The 16,754-nt window shown below is 37.0% G+C and overlaps 2 protein-coding genes across 3 annotated transcripts; one reads left to right on the top strand and one right to left on the bottom strand.

The window, feature by feature from the left end:
- Positions 1 to 1,978: 1,978 nt before the first annotated feature.
- On the bottom strand, positions 1,979 to 8,550 carry LOC136256135 (ATP-dependent DNA helicase PIF1-like). Of its 2 annotated transcripts, XM_066049078.1 has the most exons (8): positions 8,412 to 8,515; positions 8,227 to 8,358; positions 6,770 to 7,644; positions 5,374 to 5,669; positions 4,807 to 4,913; positions 3,928 to 4,262; positions 3,182 to 3,330; positions 1,979 to 2,297 (listed from the first exon to the last, which is right to left on the bottom strand). In XM_066049078.1, the coding sequence occupies exons 3-8, from the start codon at positions 7,527 to 7,529 to the stop codon at positions 2,091 to 2,093; spliced, it is 1,854 nt and encodes a 617-aa protein (XP_065905150.1). In that variant the 5' UTR covers positions 7,530 to 7,644; positions 8,227 to 8,358; positions 8,412 to 8,515; the 3' UTR covers positions 1,979 to 2,090. The 2 variants fall into 2 exon arrangements, with proteins under 2 accessions (XP_065905150.1, XP_065905149.1); XM_066049077.1 differs by lacking the exon at positions 8,227 to 8,358 and having other exon boundaries at positions 8,412 to 8,550.
- Positions 8,551 to 13,741: 5,191 nt separating this feature from the next.
- On the top strand, positions 13,742 to 16,157 carry LOC136255163 (cAMP-dependent protein kinase catalytic subunit beta-like). Its single transcript, XM_066047883.1, has 9 exons — positions 13,742 to 14,038; positions 14,098 to 14,229; positions 14,287 to 14,385; positions 14,783 to 14,943; positions 15,002 to 15,050; positions 15,107 to 15,205; positions 15,259 to 15,381; positions 15,438 to 15,602; positions 15,894 to 16,157. Exons 1-9 carry the CDS (start codon positions 13,742 to 13,744, stop codon positions 16,020 to 16,022), a joined length of 1,254 nt encoding a protein of 417 aa, XP_065903955.1. The 3' UTR covers positions 16,023 to 16,157.
- Positions 16,158 to 16,754: the final 597 nt, after the last annotated feature.

Below are 16,754 nucleotides of genomic sequence, written 5' to 3'. Positions count from 1 at the left end.
GTTGCCATTGTAACTTTATAAATGGAACTGTTCTGTATGTGAAAGGCATACAAGTCATATTTATGTAATAGTAACAAATTCCTTTCTTAGTCAGATTTTGATATCACACTTTTTGAGAACAGTTAACAGTTACAGTACAGCTATTGCACAGGACATCGTGTAGAACATTAATTTTCGGCTTCCACATGCTCTAAGTTTTCCAAAGACATATTGGTTTTTTAATCTCCATAAAGCACATCTTGACTTGACCTGAATAATAATATGCAGTCAACCAAGCAAGGTTACTTTGTTATAAAAAGAAGGTTCCTGTATTGCCAGCATCAATTTGTAATCTCAAATTGGCAGTAAAAAGATTTTCAACCTTTATTTGGTATAGAAAGTCCAATATGAATGAACCCAGCAAGGTCAATGGTGACATTAAAGTCAATGGTGACATTTTTACATCTCTACTCATCAGGGGTGATAATTGACTAGTCCCCTTGATGATCAAGATACTCTAATAAAACAGTCATCCTGCAGCCATACAAAACATTCTATTAGAACATGCAGTCACATAGGTATATATATTATGCTATAGCAAAAGTAGTGTATTAGAAATTAATTATGAATTTTATACAATGTGGTGAAACAAGACATAAATGATGGCATTACAACCTACTTTGGAACTTCTTATATGCCTTCACTGTTGCTGTATTAAATCACTTTTGTAACCTGGTCAGTCAGCCACACTGTTGTTGATATTGCATGTGAAATTGTGACAGTGAGATTGCAAACACCTCAATTGAAGAAGCTAATTAGTACTTAGTTGGTCAAGGTCATCAAGCTGTCGTAATTTTTAACATGGCACCACATTATAAGTCTATTATCTGAATAAAATGGTTGTAAAACTTGTAGAGGTGCAAATATACTGAATGGCTTTTCTGAGGACTTTGAATTCAAAAAATAGATGAAACTTGGATTGAAGCAAATTTTTATGGGCCTCTACAGGTCCACATGTGTATAGCCTTTACAAGCAGAACTTTGTGCATGTATCCACACACAATACTATGGCTCTTGTTTTGGAAGACTTCTTTACAGAGATTCCACACCTCTGCTTGAGTCCAGCAAAGAAATACAGGAAGCATGCATCAAAATGACTTTGCAGACCTTTGGTAGCCAGTGCAACAGAATTGCCGACACCAGTCTGCTTTAAGTCCTAAGTAAAGAGAAGGTTATTTAAAAGCGGAAATATTACCCAATGCTATGTTCAAATAATTGATGGATTATCTCACTGGTAGCTGGATCATCTGATATTGCTCTCCATCTGGAAGCTTGAGAAGCACTGATTGTGCAATGTTTCTTTTCTTCAAATCCAGCAACGTGGAAATAGACTTAAAGATGGAAATAATTATATCTCTCACAAAGAGTGAAATATCATTAAGTTTTCTGACCATGCCTGCATGTGAAAACCTTAATAGGATGATGAAGACCCAATCTGGTTTAGTAGGCATTTCAATATATTCAAATAGTGGGGAGCAACTCTTCTTGGCTTCAATGTACGACCTTGAGTTTCACTGGCTAATGGTGAATGTATTAACAATACAATTAACACTAAAAATGATAACAGTGATGATGATTGGGAATAATTTGTTTGCACCTTTGAATAAACTTTACAATGTACATCCTACACTACCATAATACATCTAGCTCTCAATGTACATCCTACACTACCATAATACATCTAGCTCTCAATGTACATCCTACACTACCATAATACATCTAGCTCTCAATGTACATCCTACACTACCATAATACATCTAGCTCTCAATGTACATCCTACACTACCAAAATACATCTAGCTCTCAATGCTAATATTACTTTTATTTATATGCATAAGTTATCTGCCAAACATCTGATCCTGTTTTTGAGTTTCTTAACACTTTTGGTACATTACATGTGTTCCACCTCAGTGTGTAGTCTGGTTGTGCAAGACCACAAAGAACATCAACAAATTGTAATCTAAGTTTTTAGGTTGTCATTTAAACCTTTACTGTACACTGTATAAAAACTGTGGCATCATTCACAATTATATAATATACGTATTATGTGCGTTACATAGTACATTCAATGTAGTTCTTCTGGGACTTCTTGAGAGTCATGTAGTATTCTACAACAGTAGAGTCAGCTCTGATACAACTGTTGGTGAAGTCTAACACTCTTAGTGTGGCTAGGCTGCGAGCTCTGGAGAGTGCAACATAAGCTTGACCATCCTCAAACACTCGTGATAGTGACATCTCAACACAGTCCAATGTTGTACCCTAAATATTGAACAAGTATATAACTACAACAGTGAGTTGATGATCTGAACTAATACGAAGGGAATGGTGTTTATAAAACCAATTGAACTTCACAGGGTGATGTCAATTACTCTAATAGAGCATACACCTGATGACTAAATACTCTAATAGACCAGTCATTTTGGTGTTCAGGTAATCAATCAACTGTTTCCTTTCCACTGTAATATCATGTACAATGTAATAAATTCCCATACAAGTGCAATTTTTGATGCAAAGCCAAGAAACAAAGACACTGAATTTATTGCTCTTTAAATATTTGCTGAGAGATGTTCAACAATTATATTACGTATGTGATCCAAACATACAACATTTCCATTAGCATGTAAGAAACTAAGGTAGGGCTTTAGATGAGCGTGCATACAGTCTTTAGTGCCCCAGTATTGTTGGGCAGAGGAAATTCCTGGACATGTATTGCATGCTGCTTACTGACTTAGTTGCATACTGGTTTTCACGTGAGTCCCAATAATTTTAGTACAAAACCAACACTTGATGGATTTCACTGAGACTCAGTAGATATTTAATGAGAATTTCACCTATGCTTAAAGGCTATGTACTTGATTTTGTAACAACGCTTAAAGTTTACTGGCAAAAAAAAGTTGTTTCCTCTACTTATCAAGGGGCTCTTTCAAAACAAAGTACATTTCCTTAAAGGCATTCACAAAACCCAAGTAAACTGGTTTCATACTGTGATTATTGACAGTCACGTGAAAGATAGCAAATGGTATATAATTATACTATGCAGTTAAATATTCAACATGCAATGCATGTCCTACCTCTGGTTGTTACCATATGAATTCACTTAGTCTACACATACATAATGTATCTGTACATATTGTAGTACGCACCTGACTCTTGTGAACAGACATGGCCCAGGCTAGCTTCAATGGCAGCTGTCTCCTAACAACATTACCAACACCTCCACTGCCACGTACCACAAATTTCTCATATCCAATCATCTTCTGCACACCAGTCAAAAATCGAACCACTGGTAAACCTGTACAATGTGATTTGCACATGACATTGTGACCATCACCACATTATTATCTGGAAAGCTCACACTACAGATTGCCTCACAATAAACAGAATTGATGTAACACCTTAATGTAAAATGACAAGCTATTTAGTAGTAATCAGGACACCAGATGAAGGTTCCCAAAATCCCTTAATTGCACTCTACTGGCCCACTTTGTGTTCAGATTACTAGAAAGTCCATTTACAAGAGCATACAGTACTTCAGTAGAACTATTACCTGCTTTAACAGAATAATCATTTTTGGACCGCAGCTTGGCAGTTTTACAAGAACACACTCTTGTGCAGTGGTTTATGTGAAACTTGCTTAAATGTTGTACTTGATAAATATCGCATATGCTAGCAGAATTTGTCAGCTTTGAATATCAAAGTAGCTGCAAGATTTTTAGTGGTACCTGTTGGCAGTAGTTAAGGACAGAAATCTGTTCTACTTACAGCCAAGTGCTATTCCAGAGAAGTACAAATCATTACTGTATACACATGCTTTAATTCTAATAATTTTTTTGAAAGATTCTTGCAAACCGCTGCGCTTCTAAAGTTACCCACATTGACAAGTACAAACCTTTTCCACTGCCACTAAATCCAGTGACCACACCCCTTGCTCCATTAACCAGCCCATGTGATACATCCAGATTTCTGATGAGCATCACCTGAGCTCCAACTTTTAGCCCTAGGCTACTGACAGCTGGACACACACTATCTATATGTTGAGTGTTGGAGGTGTCATTGTCTGAAGCTTCATAGTCTCGTTGTTCCCCTGGCAACTCAGACAGTTTCACAGTGTTGGTAGCTTCAACATCACTTGTGTGTGTAAAGAGTTTAGTTGCCTGGATACCATCCTTCTCTATTGCATTGCCAGCTGTTTGTTGTAACCGGCTAGCAACTGATGGAGGGCATCTATTGGAATAAAGTTAACAATAGTATCTATTATAAACATATCACTGCATATGCAAAGAGATTATTAGCATCACACTATTCATTTAAATTTCTTCTTACTCTATTTACTAGACCTAGCTATGTACTATAACGTAATGAGAATATTAGTATGCTGTAGCCCAAATACTACATGTACTGTAAACGACAAAAGTTTGACGAGACTTAAGTTGGCAAACCAGCATGTGAAGCAGGTTGGAGAACAAAAGTTTGGCAAATTTACCATGCAGCTAAATATGGAACTATATACTGAATAGCTGATTGGTGAACAAAGAATAAAGTTTGGCGAATTTCCTCAATTCGCCAGACTTTAGTTACTCCAAACTTTCGTCGTTTATCAAGTACAGAGGTGTACTTTCATGTATATTCTATTTCCCATATGCTGATTAAATACTCCCATACAACAGTCACATTGCATTAAAAATATATATTGCTACTGCAGGGTTGACTATGAAGGCATGATTTACAAACATACATACCTACCCATGTGTACATATGTATGACATACCTTCCTAGCCTGATCTGTTGTAACATCTCAATAAAGGTGGGGTCATTCTGTCTCTTCACCAAAGTCAACTCTATACTCCTATCCACACATTGTCTCCAACACCTTGCCTGTAGTGAAGAAAACAAGATGGCTAACACACACACCTGCACGCACGCACGTGTACACAAACACAATGTAAAGTGTGTGTTTTAAAAAGGCAATAAGATTGATACCATTCAAAGTGGGATCAAGAGAGCATGTACATATAACTATCTCCATACATACTCTTTTCAGAGATGATGTCCTGAGCTGGTTCTAGAGGTCAGTATGAACACGTGTGTTTATAGACACAGTTAGTGAGCCTGGACAAATGGCCTGACTGTGCTACCTCTTTAGTAAAACCACCTCACTAGTGGTCAAGTAAAAGAAATTCCAAACATAACCAAGATACACTACACGTACTTCATGACCTCATTAATAAGACCAACCCAATTCACCAGTTAGGTGTACTGCATTACCTACTTATTAAGAAAACCTCATAACTGGTTGTATAGTTGGCTTCACTGCGTTGTCATTTCAGAGTCTCACCTGGAAACAATATTTCCGAGATGAGCGGTCCTTAGTTACAGGTGGCAGTTGAAGAAAATCACCACACAAGATTAACTGGATACCACCAAATGGTTGCCGGTTCTTCCTTATTGCCCTGGCAACACTCTCCATTTTGTCAAAGAAGTCAGCGTCCACCATGGACACTTCATCGATGATGAGATGGCTACACTTCCTCCATTGTGCTGCATAATGGCGACGTGCTGCTAGCTGTTTACACTGTTCCAATGGTTTAGTGCCTGATCCTATCCCAGCAAATGCATGTAGTGTAGTGCCACCTACAGGAGGACAATCACACAAGAACTGCACATACTCTAAAAGAACAAATACTCACATACTGTACATGGTTATATGTACTTAGAAAATCGTACTGCAAACATTAGCCATTCTATTCCATGCATGCACACACACATACACATGCACAGACAGACAGCAAAGCTTCCAGCTGCCGTGTGAGACACCAGTCTGGTGAAATACAGTCCCATATTATTATCAAGTAGACGCCTGGTGGTTACATCAGATAATTGCACTTCAATTCAAATAAAAGGGCAATTTTTGCACATATTAATTGGCTAGCTCGGAATTTCAGCACTCACCACACTTTTTGTAAAGGGGCAGACTAGTCCTCATTATACAGCTGTAAGCAATGTGAGTAAAGTTTCTTACTACAACAACTGCGATCAGGCATCAAACCACACTACCACGTCAATGCTCTAGCCAGCCTCTCTCACACACACACGCACGCACGCACACAAAGCAAAACAAAGCAACATGCACACAAAGCAAAGCAACACGCACATGTACACAAAGTAAAGCAACAAACACACACACACACAAAGCAACACACACAAAGCAACACACACACACACACACAAAGCAACACACACACACACAAAGCAACACACACACACACAAAGCAACACACAAACACACAAAGCAACACACACACACACACACAAACAAAGCAACACACACACAAAGCAACACACACACACACACACACACACACGGAGAGAGGAGAGAGGTTGAGAGGTCTCACGGAGAGAGGTTGTGGAACCCAAAGTTCCACAACAACTTCAACACCGTTAAGCGAGACAAGGACAGTTGGGCATTTGCTTCCCCAGTTAATACCAGGTACCCATTGATGTTACAGCTGGGTGGGCTGCTTCCCCAGTTGACACCAGGCCACCATTAACAGCTGGGTAAACTGGAGCAATGTGAGTAGAGTTTCTTGCTCAAGGAAACAACAACACCAAGGTGGCGTAACCGGAAATCGAATCTGGGACCTTTTGATCACAAGGCAGATGCCCTAACCACTTGGTGATGCTACACACATACACACACACACACACACATGAGCATTACACACACCACACACCGATATGACAAGCAGCTGCTCCAGTGCTGGCAGTCACAAAGGTCACATCAGGTGGTAAAGTATTGATCATCTTCCTCAACAAAAATGACTTCCCTGTCCCAGCTCCACCAGTAATAAACACATTTAATCCTCTCCTAACACTATTCAATACTGTTTGCTGCTCTTCAGTCAGTTCAGCCCCACCTCCTGAAATACTGCACTTTTTCCTTGGCTGTTGAGCCACACCCCCATTCTCCTCCTGCAGCTTACGCTTGACAGCAGTGGACATGTTTCTCTTTGGAGTGGTCACTAAGCTGCCACCTTTATTGGTGTCTCTCACTTTCAGTCCACCATTTTGTTGTACCTTTTGTACATCATTGTCACTCAAAGGACTGATTGTATCAAACTGTAGAGAAATGTCTCCAATTACACGACGCTTAGCACCTTGCTTACTGCCTCGAGCAGCCACTTTCATTGACATTAATCTCAGAAACAATGCCAGTTGTTGCGGAGGACAGTTTGAGAACATAATCTGCAGTCCTTGTGGTATTAGTCGAATACTTGCTTTGCCATTACTAACAAACTTTTTGTGTACAACGTGAGCACGTACTGTGTAAGGTCCCAAATTGCCTCGTTCATGTGAGATCTTCAATACGACATCTTGGAGTTCATTACGTCCCAGTTCCACATGGGCACCTTTGAAATGTTCTCTTTTCGTTGTGGCCCCTGATGGTAACACATGCTCCACAGTTACCTCACACTTGACAAAACCATCATCCATAGCCGTAAAACACTTTATAATTTACTACTTAGTTGTATGAGAACAAAATATAAAACAAAAAGGCAAGTAAAGTAGAAAACTATAGCTCTTTAGCAGCAACAAAAATTCCTTCCACCTGCAAGTACAATCACAAAAAACTAATACACACATTACTCATATTGTTGTATGCCAAGCAAAACAATTAAAGCATGCATGACCCCCAGAAGAAAATTTCAACGTTTTGCATGTTGGTTGTCAGTCAAACAGAAATTCTAAATGAGACTCACGTGAAAATGAACCTATGGTAGGTGGCCAGACTTTTACAAATTATCTGATTGGCTGTTTTTCACGTAATATCACCAGTAAAAGGAATTGTAATGACAAATGTCTTGCAATCTACTGTAATTTGCCAACACATTTAATGCTTATAGTCTGTTATGTGAACAGTCTGTTACAGTCACCTGAATAATCTAAACACTTAGCTAAGGCCCCAAAGTGTTACTTAATTAGTCAGCAGTTTGATCTCGAAAATCATCACACATTGCAATTGACAGTTAAGGCATTCAGTCTTACTGTATCCCAAGTACACTGTACATTAAGTTGAAAAGGCACTTGGGAAAATGAAAGGAGCTTATTTGATACATATTGGTGTGGGATTATACCATGTAGCACCCTGGAAATTTTCAAGCAGTATACAGATTGACTCATTGAGCCTTACCGCCGGGAACCAGCAATACCGTAGTTCACAGACCCTCACAGTTTAAAGTATAAACCAATCAATCACTCTGTTTTCTGCAAGGGCTTGATTTTCTGTAGACAATCGCCTGGTTTATAGGCGTTTCGAACCACCCTAGATACCGAGCTTCATACATCTTTAATATCTCGTTTAAAGTTAGCACTCACCAATTTACTTAGAACAGATCTATGTCACCGGTCAACGCGGAGTCATTCCATCGCGACCACAAGGTCCCAGCTGAGTAGCAAAATTTGAATTTGTTTAGAAACGTGAGCTTGCGCCACAGTTGTTATTGACGTCACTTGAGTAATATCGTACGTACCTGCGTTAATCAGCATAGCTGCCTTGAGAAACAATGTGAGTCTATTGAAAAGACGCATTGTGCGTGCATACAGTTGAGTGTGTTTTCTGGAATCGGATCCATCATGATCGGCGCTTATTCTTTATGAAGCGCTTATCGAACGGGGCGCTTAATATTAGTCGGGAGTTTGAGAGGAGGGCAGCTACATTTGATACAGCATTGTATACTCAAACTGACTTGTACAATATTGCAAGCTAGTCACAGTACCTTATAATCAATTATGAGTTATGTAAAATGGTTTGCATTTCATCTCCATGGTAACCACATCACACATTAATGTTATCATTGTTAGGTGTAATTGTCATTGGATGTAGTGTTATACTCAGACCACAAGGGGTCTGGGTGTCCAATAATGAATGCCTTGAGTGTTCTAATAGTCTGGTGCTAGCTATGTGCAGTAGAGATGTCTTATTGGTGAAGAACCTCAGCAACCTCTTATAGCAAGTGTCTTATTTGTAAGTCACTTTCCTCAATAGAACAATTGTTCACACCCACAATATTCAGTTAGCCCCATAAGGCAATTATAATGGGACAAAATTTTTGATGCCGAACATTTGATTCAGGTGTTGCCCTTTGCATGCACTCGTTAGTAAACAGCTAAGTAGCTACCTGAGGCTTTAGAGGTGTGCAAGAGCAGCAGCAAATCTGAAGTGTGTGCATCTCGGGTTATATGGACCTATAGGTAACCAAGTGGCTTTTTACTCAACCTCTTAATTAAGAGACAGACTCTCTTCCCTAACTTGTTGCTTGTAACTATTACACCATTGTTAAAACACTGCTAACAGATGCCACATACATGGGATTGGACTACTAGCCATTATATACATCCTTTGTGCTTCACTGCAATATTCTGTTTCTTATTTGAAGTAATTATGTGTTTTCTGCTAAAACATGATCAAGACTAATCAACAGCTCAATGCATGCAGAATCATAATTCACTGGGTCACTATAGTCAGAGTATCAGAAGATACAAATTTACTAGATGCTTTAATTGGTATATGTGATCGGCTCTGCAAAATCCAGTCTTGTAGCCTTTCCAATTAGTCAACTTTACAAAAAGCGTAACTTCACATTGAATCACTTATGAGCTTGAACCTTATACATACAGACAATGTGGTATATGATGTGCATTCAATCTGGCAAAATACCATCGCGATCTCAATAGAGGGCACAGAAAGGATATAAAAGTTGGACTTTGGAAAGGCTACATATAAGGCTGGTTCACAGAGCTGATCACATAAAATATGTGTTAGCTAGCATATCAGTTAATATCTAAAACTAATAGCTTAAATAATGATACTCTACAAAATTAATATTTGAAAATTGGCAGTTCTTTCCTGAGGTAGTGCACATGAGTATTCATGCAAGTTGTGTCACTAGCTAATACTTTTAATATTAATCCCACCCTTTATAGGTTATAATTAAAATAATAATACTGACATATTAAGTGATTGAATTTTCAACATTTCCTATAAACAATTTCTGAATTGTATTCCTCCAACAAGTGCAATAAATTTATAGTTTTATACAATTAGTGAATGTAATATATGAGTAGCATGCATAATAGCTCATAATGAAGAGTTCTTGAAAAGTGTATCAAAAGCTATATAGTGCTTGATATTATTAACTTCTTTCTAACTAAATTGTCAAATTTACATACTCAGACATACTTGCACAAAGAGAATAGAATAGAATATCAAAATAAGGCTGTTGTATCTGCTTGCAGTTTAACAATGTGTGACATCATCATTATACATATACTTTCCCTTCATGCAGGACTGCGTAATTGTTTTAGTATTTGCAAATAGAGAAGACGATTCATGCTAGCACATTTAAATGATATCTCTGGAAGAGTCCAATATATAGGATCTTTTTCTCCAATCATTTTTATTTACATCTCATTATAGGCATTAAGTTCCTGTACTGCACAGCAAGGTGTACCAGTAGCTATAATTGATGCGGCGTGATAATGTAATATTAATCCCACTCAGTCCTTGGATTATAGTTATAATGTATATAATACCGACATATTATAGGTGTGTTACACTAAACTTGGTGATTACATTTTCTTGTAAACAAGTATAATGGTTGTGTGCAGCATACAATACTGAGTTACTGTAAAGTAACTATAAATAATAATATAATTACGTTCCTTGTAACTGTCTGAAAATTAAAGAAGCTAGACTATTGGGTGTAATTGTTGTAGTAACTAATAAAACTGATACACTCTGCAATTTTCTCACCATTATATATATAGCAGTATTAAGCTGCAGGGGCGGAGGAAGTAGTTGATATGAGGGGGGGCTGACCAGTGGTGGATCCAGACTTAAGGGAGAAAAAATGAACTGAAGCACTACATTCATTGTTTCTGGTTTTATAAGGTGAGACCAAAAAAAAAAAAAAAAAAAAAAGGCCACAACCAGCTGACAATAGCTGCCCACCTCACCAGCTATGAATTTATACTGATAAACTACATAAAAACATAAAAATCCTTACATAGCTACACACTGCTCAGCAGACGGGGGGGCTTCAGTCTCCTAGCCCCCCCCTTTCCGCCGCCTATGTTAAGCTGACATATTCTGTGTACTCTTCCTTATGATTCAGCATATCCAACAGACAGAATGAATTGACAGCTTTGCTTGTATTAGTAATTAATATTTGGAAAAGTGAGTATATGTATAGTTCAATACTTTCCTTGGCATAAGCATAGCTACATCTACACAAGTAGAATACAAACATGTTACAAAGGTTAATGAACAAGTGAATAATCACTAGCTACCTTCGTGTATTCTAAGTTACAAGGAATAAAAGAAACTAGGAGTATTCATAACCTAAAATCCATCGAAAGTTGATTTGAAATACTAAATAAACAGTCCCTACTTTGAAAATAAACTTTCACGCTCTACACTTATCATTGAACCAAGCATCCTGCTGATTGAAATTCTACTGCATCCATATATTATGCACCTTTAAAATATGTGTAGCTTCCATACCAAATGCAGTATAAAGAGATGTCTTGCTAAGCATTTATTTATCTTCCTAAATTTTTGTTGTTGTTGAGGTGTTTATTGATGTTATGCGACTGACAAAAAGGATTGTGATTTTCACTATGGCTGAAGACAGTACCAATGCCACTTGTTCTCAAAAAAATTGCTTCTGGCAAGATATGCTCAAGTGAAATCATGCTGTGCAACTGAAGATCAGTATTTTCAGCAAATTGAATGTTGCCTTGCATTGCTTTAGAGAATTTTGAAAATATTTTGATTATTGGCTATGAAAATCCCACTGTAACAGTGTTGGAGTAATAAGGATTTCCTCCTGCAACAATGTAACTGTGAAAGGTATTAATTGGGAGAATTGCAACACTAGCAATGAATCATCTTATCCAGGGATCAGCTTTTACAACTCATCCAACGTTATATAATTCAATACTGTTGCTCATTTCGCTCCTCAATAGTACTATTCTTAGCAACATCAGATAATATGCATATCAACAATTCTGTGTTTACAATCAACATAAAGGTCATGGGTCAGCACTACACTATACACCTACTCATCGGCTAACAAGGTTGATGATTGATAGATGCAATTTCAGGCACAGTGGAGCTGCTAATAGTGTTATTTACATCAGTAGTTCAGGTCATTCGTGTTTCAGTGAAGGTGTACCCATTTACTTATCACATCATGAATTACACATTAAATGGCATTGTGCATTTCAAACACAATGTTCATGGTGATAGCTGGTGAAGAAATTTGTAGCAGTAGCTCAGTCATTGTATTTAAGAACAAATCAAATGTCACCTTTTACAATAGTTCGACAATCAGTGATGATGGAGCAATGTTTATTATTGGATCCAGCAAGTTTGCAAGCAATTAGAGGGTGGTGTACTGCTGTCCACAAATAAGTCTACTTATTTAGTGGAAACGCCATAGTAACGTGACATTTCAAGGCTTTAAGGCTGCTGCACAAGGGGGAGCTCTTTACTGTGAGCATTGCAGTTCATTATTTGATGCCAAAACTCAACAGTGATCTTTAGCAATAATGTAGCTAAGCAAGGAGGAGCTGTGTACGCTAGTAATCATTCTGTCATGCCATTTGATGGAACTCAAAAAGTGACATCAGCTTGGCAGTAATAGTGTGAAATTTGGAGGAGCAGTTTACTCAAGGAGTCATTCCATTATATTGATGGATATAGAATAGTGACATGTACAGGTAATGCTGCTACTGAAAGTGGAGGAGCTATTAGTTCTAAAGAGAATTGCAGTACCACATTTGATACTGACTCAACAGTGACTTTTAATAATAAAGTAATGCTAGATGAATTGTTGTGAAAGTTTCTGGTACAATTATTATAGGAATTGTGTACCAAAAGTGTTATGGTACCCCATGATAATAAGCACAAAACCACTATTACGGTTCCATATGCTGTACATCTGGTAGTGTGAGTAGCTTAGATATTGTATGTATGTATATCAATATTTTGGCTTTGCAAAGCCATGCAGTACTTAACTGAGTATATAGATTACAATAATACCTAATATTCAAAAAGTATTACTGGGGAAGTTATTTCCAAAAAGGTACAAACCTCTGCAAGAGTATAAAACACAAAATTACTAGCTAGCTAGTTTACAGTAATCATTAAATGAGTCACAGGTGCATACAAATGTGAATTAGGTATTTGAAAATTAAATGTAATGTCTGATTTTGTACATCTTTTGGCATTGAGCCTGAGTTCCACAGGAGGGCAGCTCTAGGAAAAAGATAATAATAGATGTCTGTGTGAGCTTATGTTTGCTGAAGTGTTTGCCATGTCCCATAGTTGATGTAGAAAATATGCACAAAGTATACTGACCCTAAACTACTAAAGTTTACAAACTGTACTGGAGAGATACTCTCTGAATAACAATCAAACCAAATGTGTTCTATCATAAAGGAAAATACATGCTTATCATGAATTTATAATAATCCTGATAAACATTTTGAGATGAATCAAAATAATATCCACAAATTTATAGCAAATAGAAGTGTAAAATGAATTTCAAACACTTGTTGCAATGTTCCCCCCAACTATGGAGAGCTTACAAAATTAGTGGCTCTTCTTAGATGTGTCATTATTGCTACTGTCAGTACAAGTAATGGCAGAAGGACCAGCTAAAAGGAGTTTGAGTAGCAAGTCAAAGAAACCACTGATGACAATCATCAAAGGAAAACTACCTGACAAACCAGAGAAGCTAAAGACCACTAACAAAACAAAGACTTTTACTGGAAAGCCAAACCTTCTTTACAAACCAGTGATTACTTCTAACAAACAGCAGAAAGTGGAAGTTAATGGAAAAGCTACTTACCCCAAACCCAAAACATGCCCTACTGAAACTGAAAATTCTACTGACAAGAAAGAAGAAATAATAGTCACAACAGAGACAAATATTAAGGCATGTCAGTCAATAGATTTAAGTACGTATTGTATAATGTGTATTTTTGCTATATACAGGTTACTCCTGCAAAGCTAGAAGACTTCAAGATTCTAAGAACCATTGGAGCTGGTAGTTTTGGAAGAGTTGTCTTGGTACAGCATCAGATATCACTTAAATTTTATGCCATGAAGGTTTTAAACAAGGCAAGGGTAAAGAAAATCAGTGTAGTTTGTAGCATTATTAAATCTGTAATGATATTGCAATAGGTGATACAGCACACCCAAGCAGAAATTGCTGTACGTGAAAAAGAGATTCTGATGTCCATCAACCACCAATTCTTAATCAATCTCTATTCTTTCTTCAAGGTTAGAAGCAATGTTCAGAAATTATATCTCTGCAAATATATACCGAATGAGTCTGAATCTTAACTAAGTTGCACTAATACTGTTACAGCTCTTTGTGTATGATGTGTTAAATGAAGATTAAAAGTGAATGGGTAGAAGAATTTCCAAGAACTACAAATGACACCTATAACTTCAATGTGGGCAGAGTACTTGTTAAATTTGGATCAGTCTATGGCACTTGATATGTTATGGGCTAACTATACATCTCAAATGCATTATTAGGTCAAAGAAAATTATTGTGTGTGTTTGTGTGTATAGAGTGGATAATCCCTATGAGTATATTATATGTATGATTAAACTGATATATCCGGTGCAACCGTATGAGTAATCATTTGGTTCTACTATGTACCTGTTCAAGGACAACTGCAACTTGTACTTAGTAACAGAGTTTGTGCCAGGTGGTGAACTGTTTGATTACTTACAAAAGAGTAAGCAAGTTAGTGAAGTTAATGCAAAGTTCTATGCTGTCCAAGTGTGCTTGGCTCTGGAATACCTGCATGGCCAAGGGATTGTCTACAGGTGTGTATGTTCTTTGTAGCAGCTTGAACCTTGTCACCTATATTGATTAACTGTTCAGGGACTTAAAGCCAGAAAACATTTTGATAGGAAGTGATGGTTATTTAAAGGTAAGAAGGTATAAGAATACTGTGTACCTTATCACAACAACATTGTATATGAATAGCTTGTTGATTTTGGGTTTGCTAAGAAAATCTGGAGGCACCATACTTGGACTTTCTGTGGTACCAATGAGTACCTTGCTCCAGAAATTGTCCTAAATAAAGTAAAAAGAGGAAAATATAGTCCACATTATAATACTGTTGTTTTCAACAATAGGGTCATACGAAGGCCGTGGACTGGTGGAGCTTTGGTGTCTTTTTGTTTGAAATAAATGCAGGTTATCCTCCATTTTACAGCAGTAGCAAAAAGATTACATTTGAGAGGATAACTACTTGTAGGGTAAGCCCTTATAGACAATATTAATCTTAGCTGTATCGTAAACTATTTCTATGTAGTATTATATGCCAAGTCACTTTACATCCAGACTGAAGCACTTGAATCGTAGCCTGTTGCAGGCAGATCTCAGTAAACGTTTTGGTAACCTGGTTAATGGTGTGAATGACATAAAATACCATCTGTGGTTTGAAGGGATTAACTGGAGAGCTATTGCCAACAAGGAGGTATATATTATCATTTTTAATGCTACTACTTGTACAAGATGCATGGTGCTGACATTGTCTTAAAATACCTCTCCAACTTCCAATAAATTTTGAGCTAGAAGTATTCCCATGCACTCCTCATATGGTACACATACTGTTGCCACAGGAATTCATCGAAGCTACTGTATGTACAACTACAGTTAGCATAATTAAATATATAGTAATATGTTGGTTTTCTAGCTGGTGTAGTGTATGAAAATGTAATCACGTATAATTGTTTCTCATTTAAAATTTTCATGCAATATGTTTAAGGTGGTACCTCCTTTTGTGCCTGAATGTCCAGCTGGAGATGGTGATACAAGCAACTTTGAGGAATATGATGAAGAAGATTTAGAAGAGAGTGAAACAGAACAATATGCTGACTTGTTCAAAGACTTTTAAAGTAAACTCTAAACAGCAGCTACTAAATACTAGTCTACATATACAAGACAAACTGCAACCTCCTAGGTGTTAGTAGCCAAGTAATTGTAAAACCTATAACTACCTATATCTCAATAACAGTGATCACATTTAACTAGCAGCAAGAATTCAAAATATAATTATTATGAACTATTGCTAGTAGTAATTAAGCCCGAAATTGTCATTCAACAGTAATTATAACTAGTAGCTATGTACGTAATTGTTTGAAAGTTTGTTGGTTTCATTACAAAATTCATCAACTGCACTTAATAAGGTAAATTATAATTATTTTCAATGTACATGCATACATACTGTTACTAGCTACAATAGGAAACTTTGTGATGAAAGATAAGGTTCACACTTTGAAAAGGATTAAATGCTGCTGAAACCACAAAATCATGCAACTAATGTAGCAACCAGTTTTAAAGGCACCCATTGAGGTTCGATGAATTAAAAATTGATGAAGTTGTATATACAGATGAATCTGTATGAATTCATCGACTTCAATAAGCACCTTTACAACTGTGTGTTTGAAATAGCAACTTTTTCTTGTTCCATCAAAATCTCCTGGTAAATCAAAGTTGGATATAAAATCATTTGCAGAAGTTATTGATACCTTAGACTATTAGACATTAAGCGCTTGTATGTGAAAATATAATAGTACAGAAAGGTTTCAGTTTCACACAATTTTAGAGTATAGCTAGAGAAAGAGGT

Source organism: Dysidea avara, chromosome 5 (assembly GCF_963678975.1).
Source record: "Dysidea avara chromosome 5, odDysAvar1.4, whole genome shotgun sequence".
Taxonomy (NCBI): domain Eukaryota; kingdom Metazoa; phylum Porifera; class Demospongiae; order Dictyoceratida; family Dysideidae; genus Dysidea; species Dysidea avara.
The sequence above is the reverse complement of the archived record's forward strand: the minus strand, read 5'-3'. Positions and strand labels throughout refer to the sequence as shown.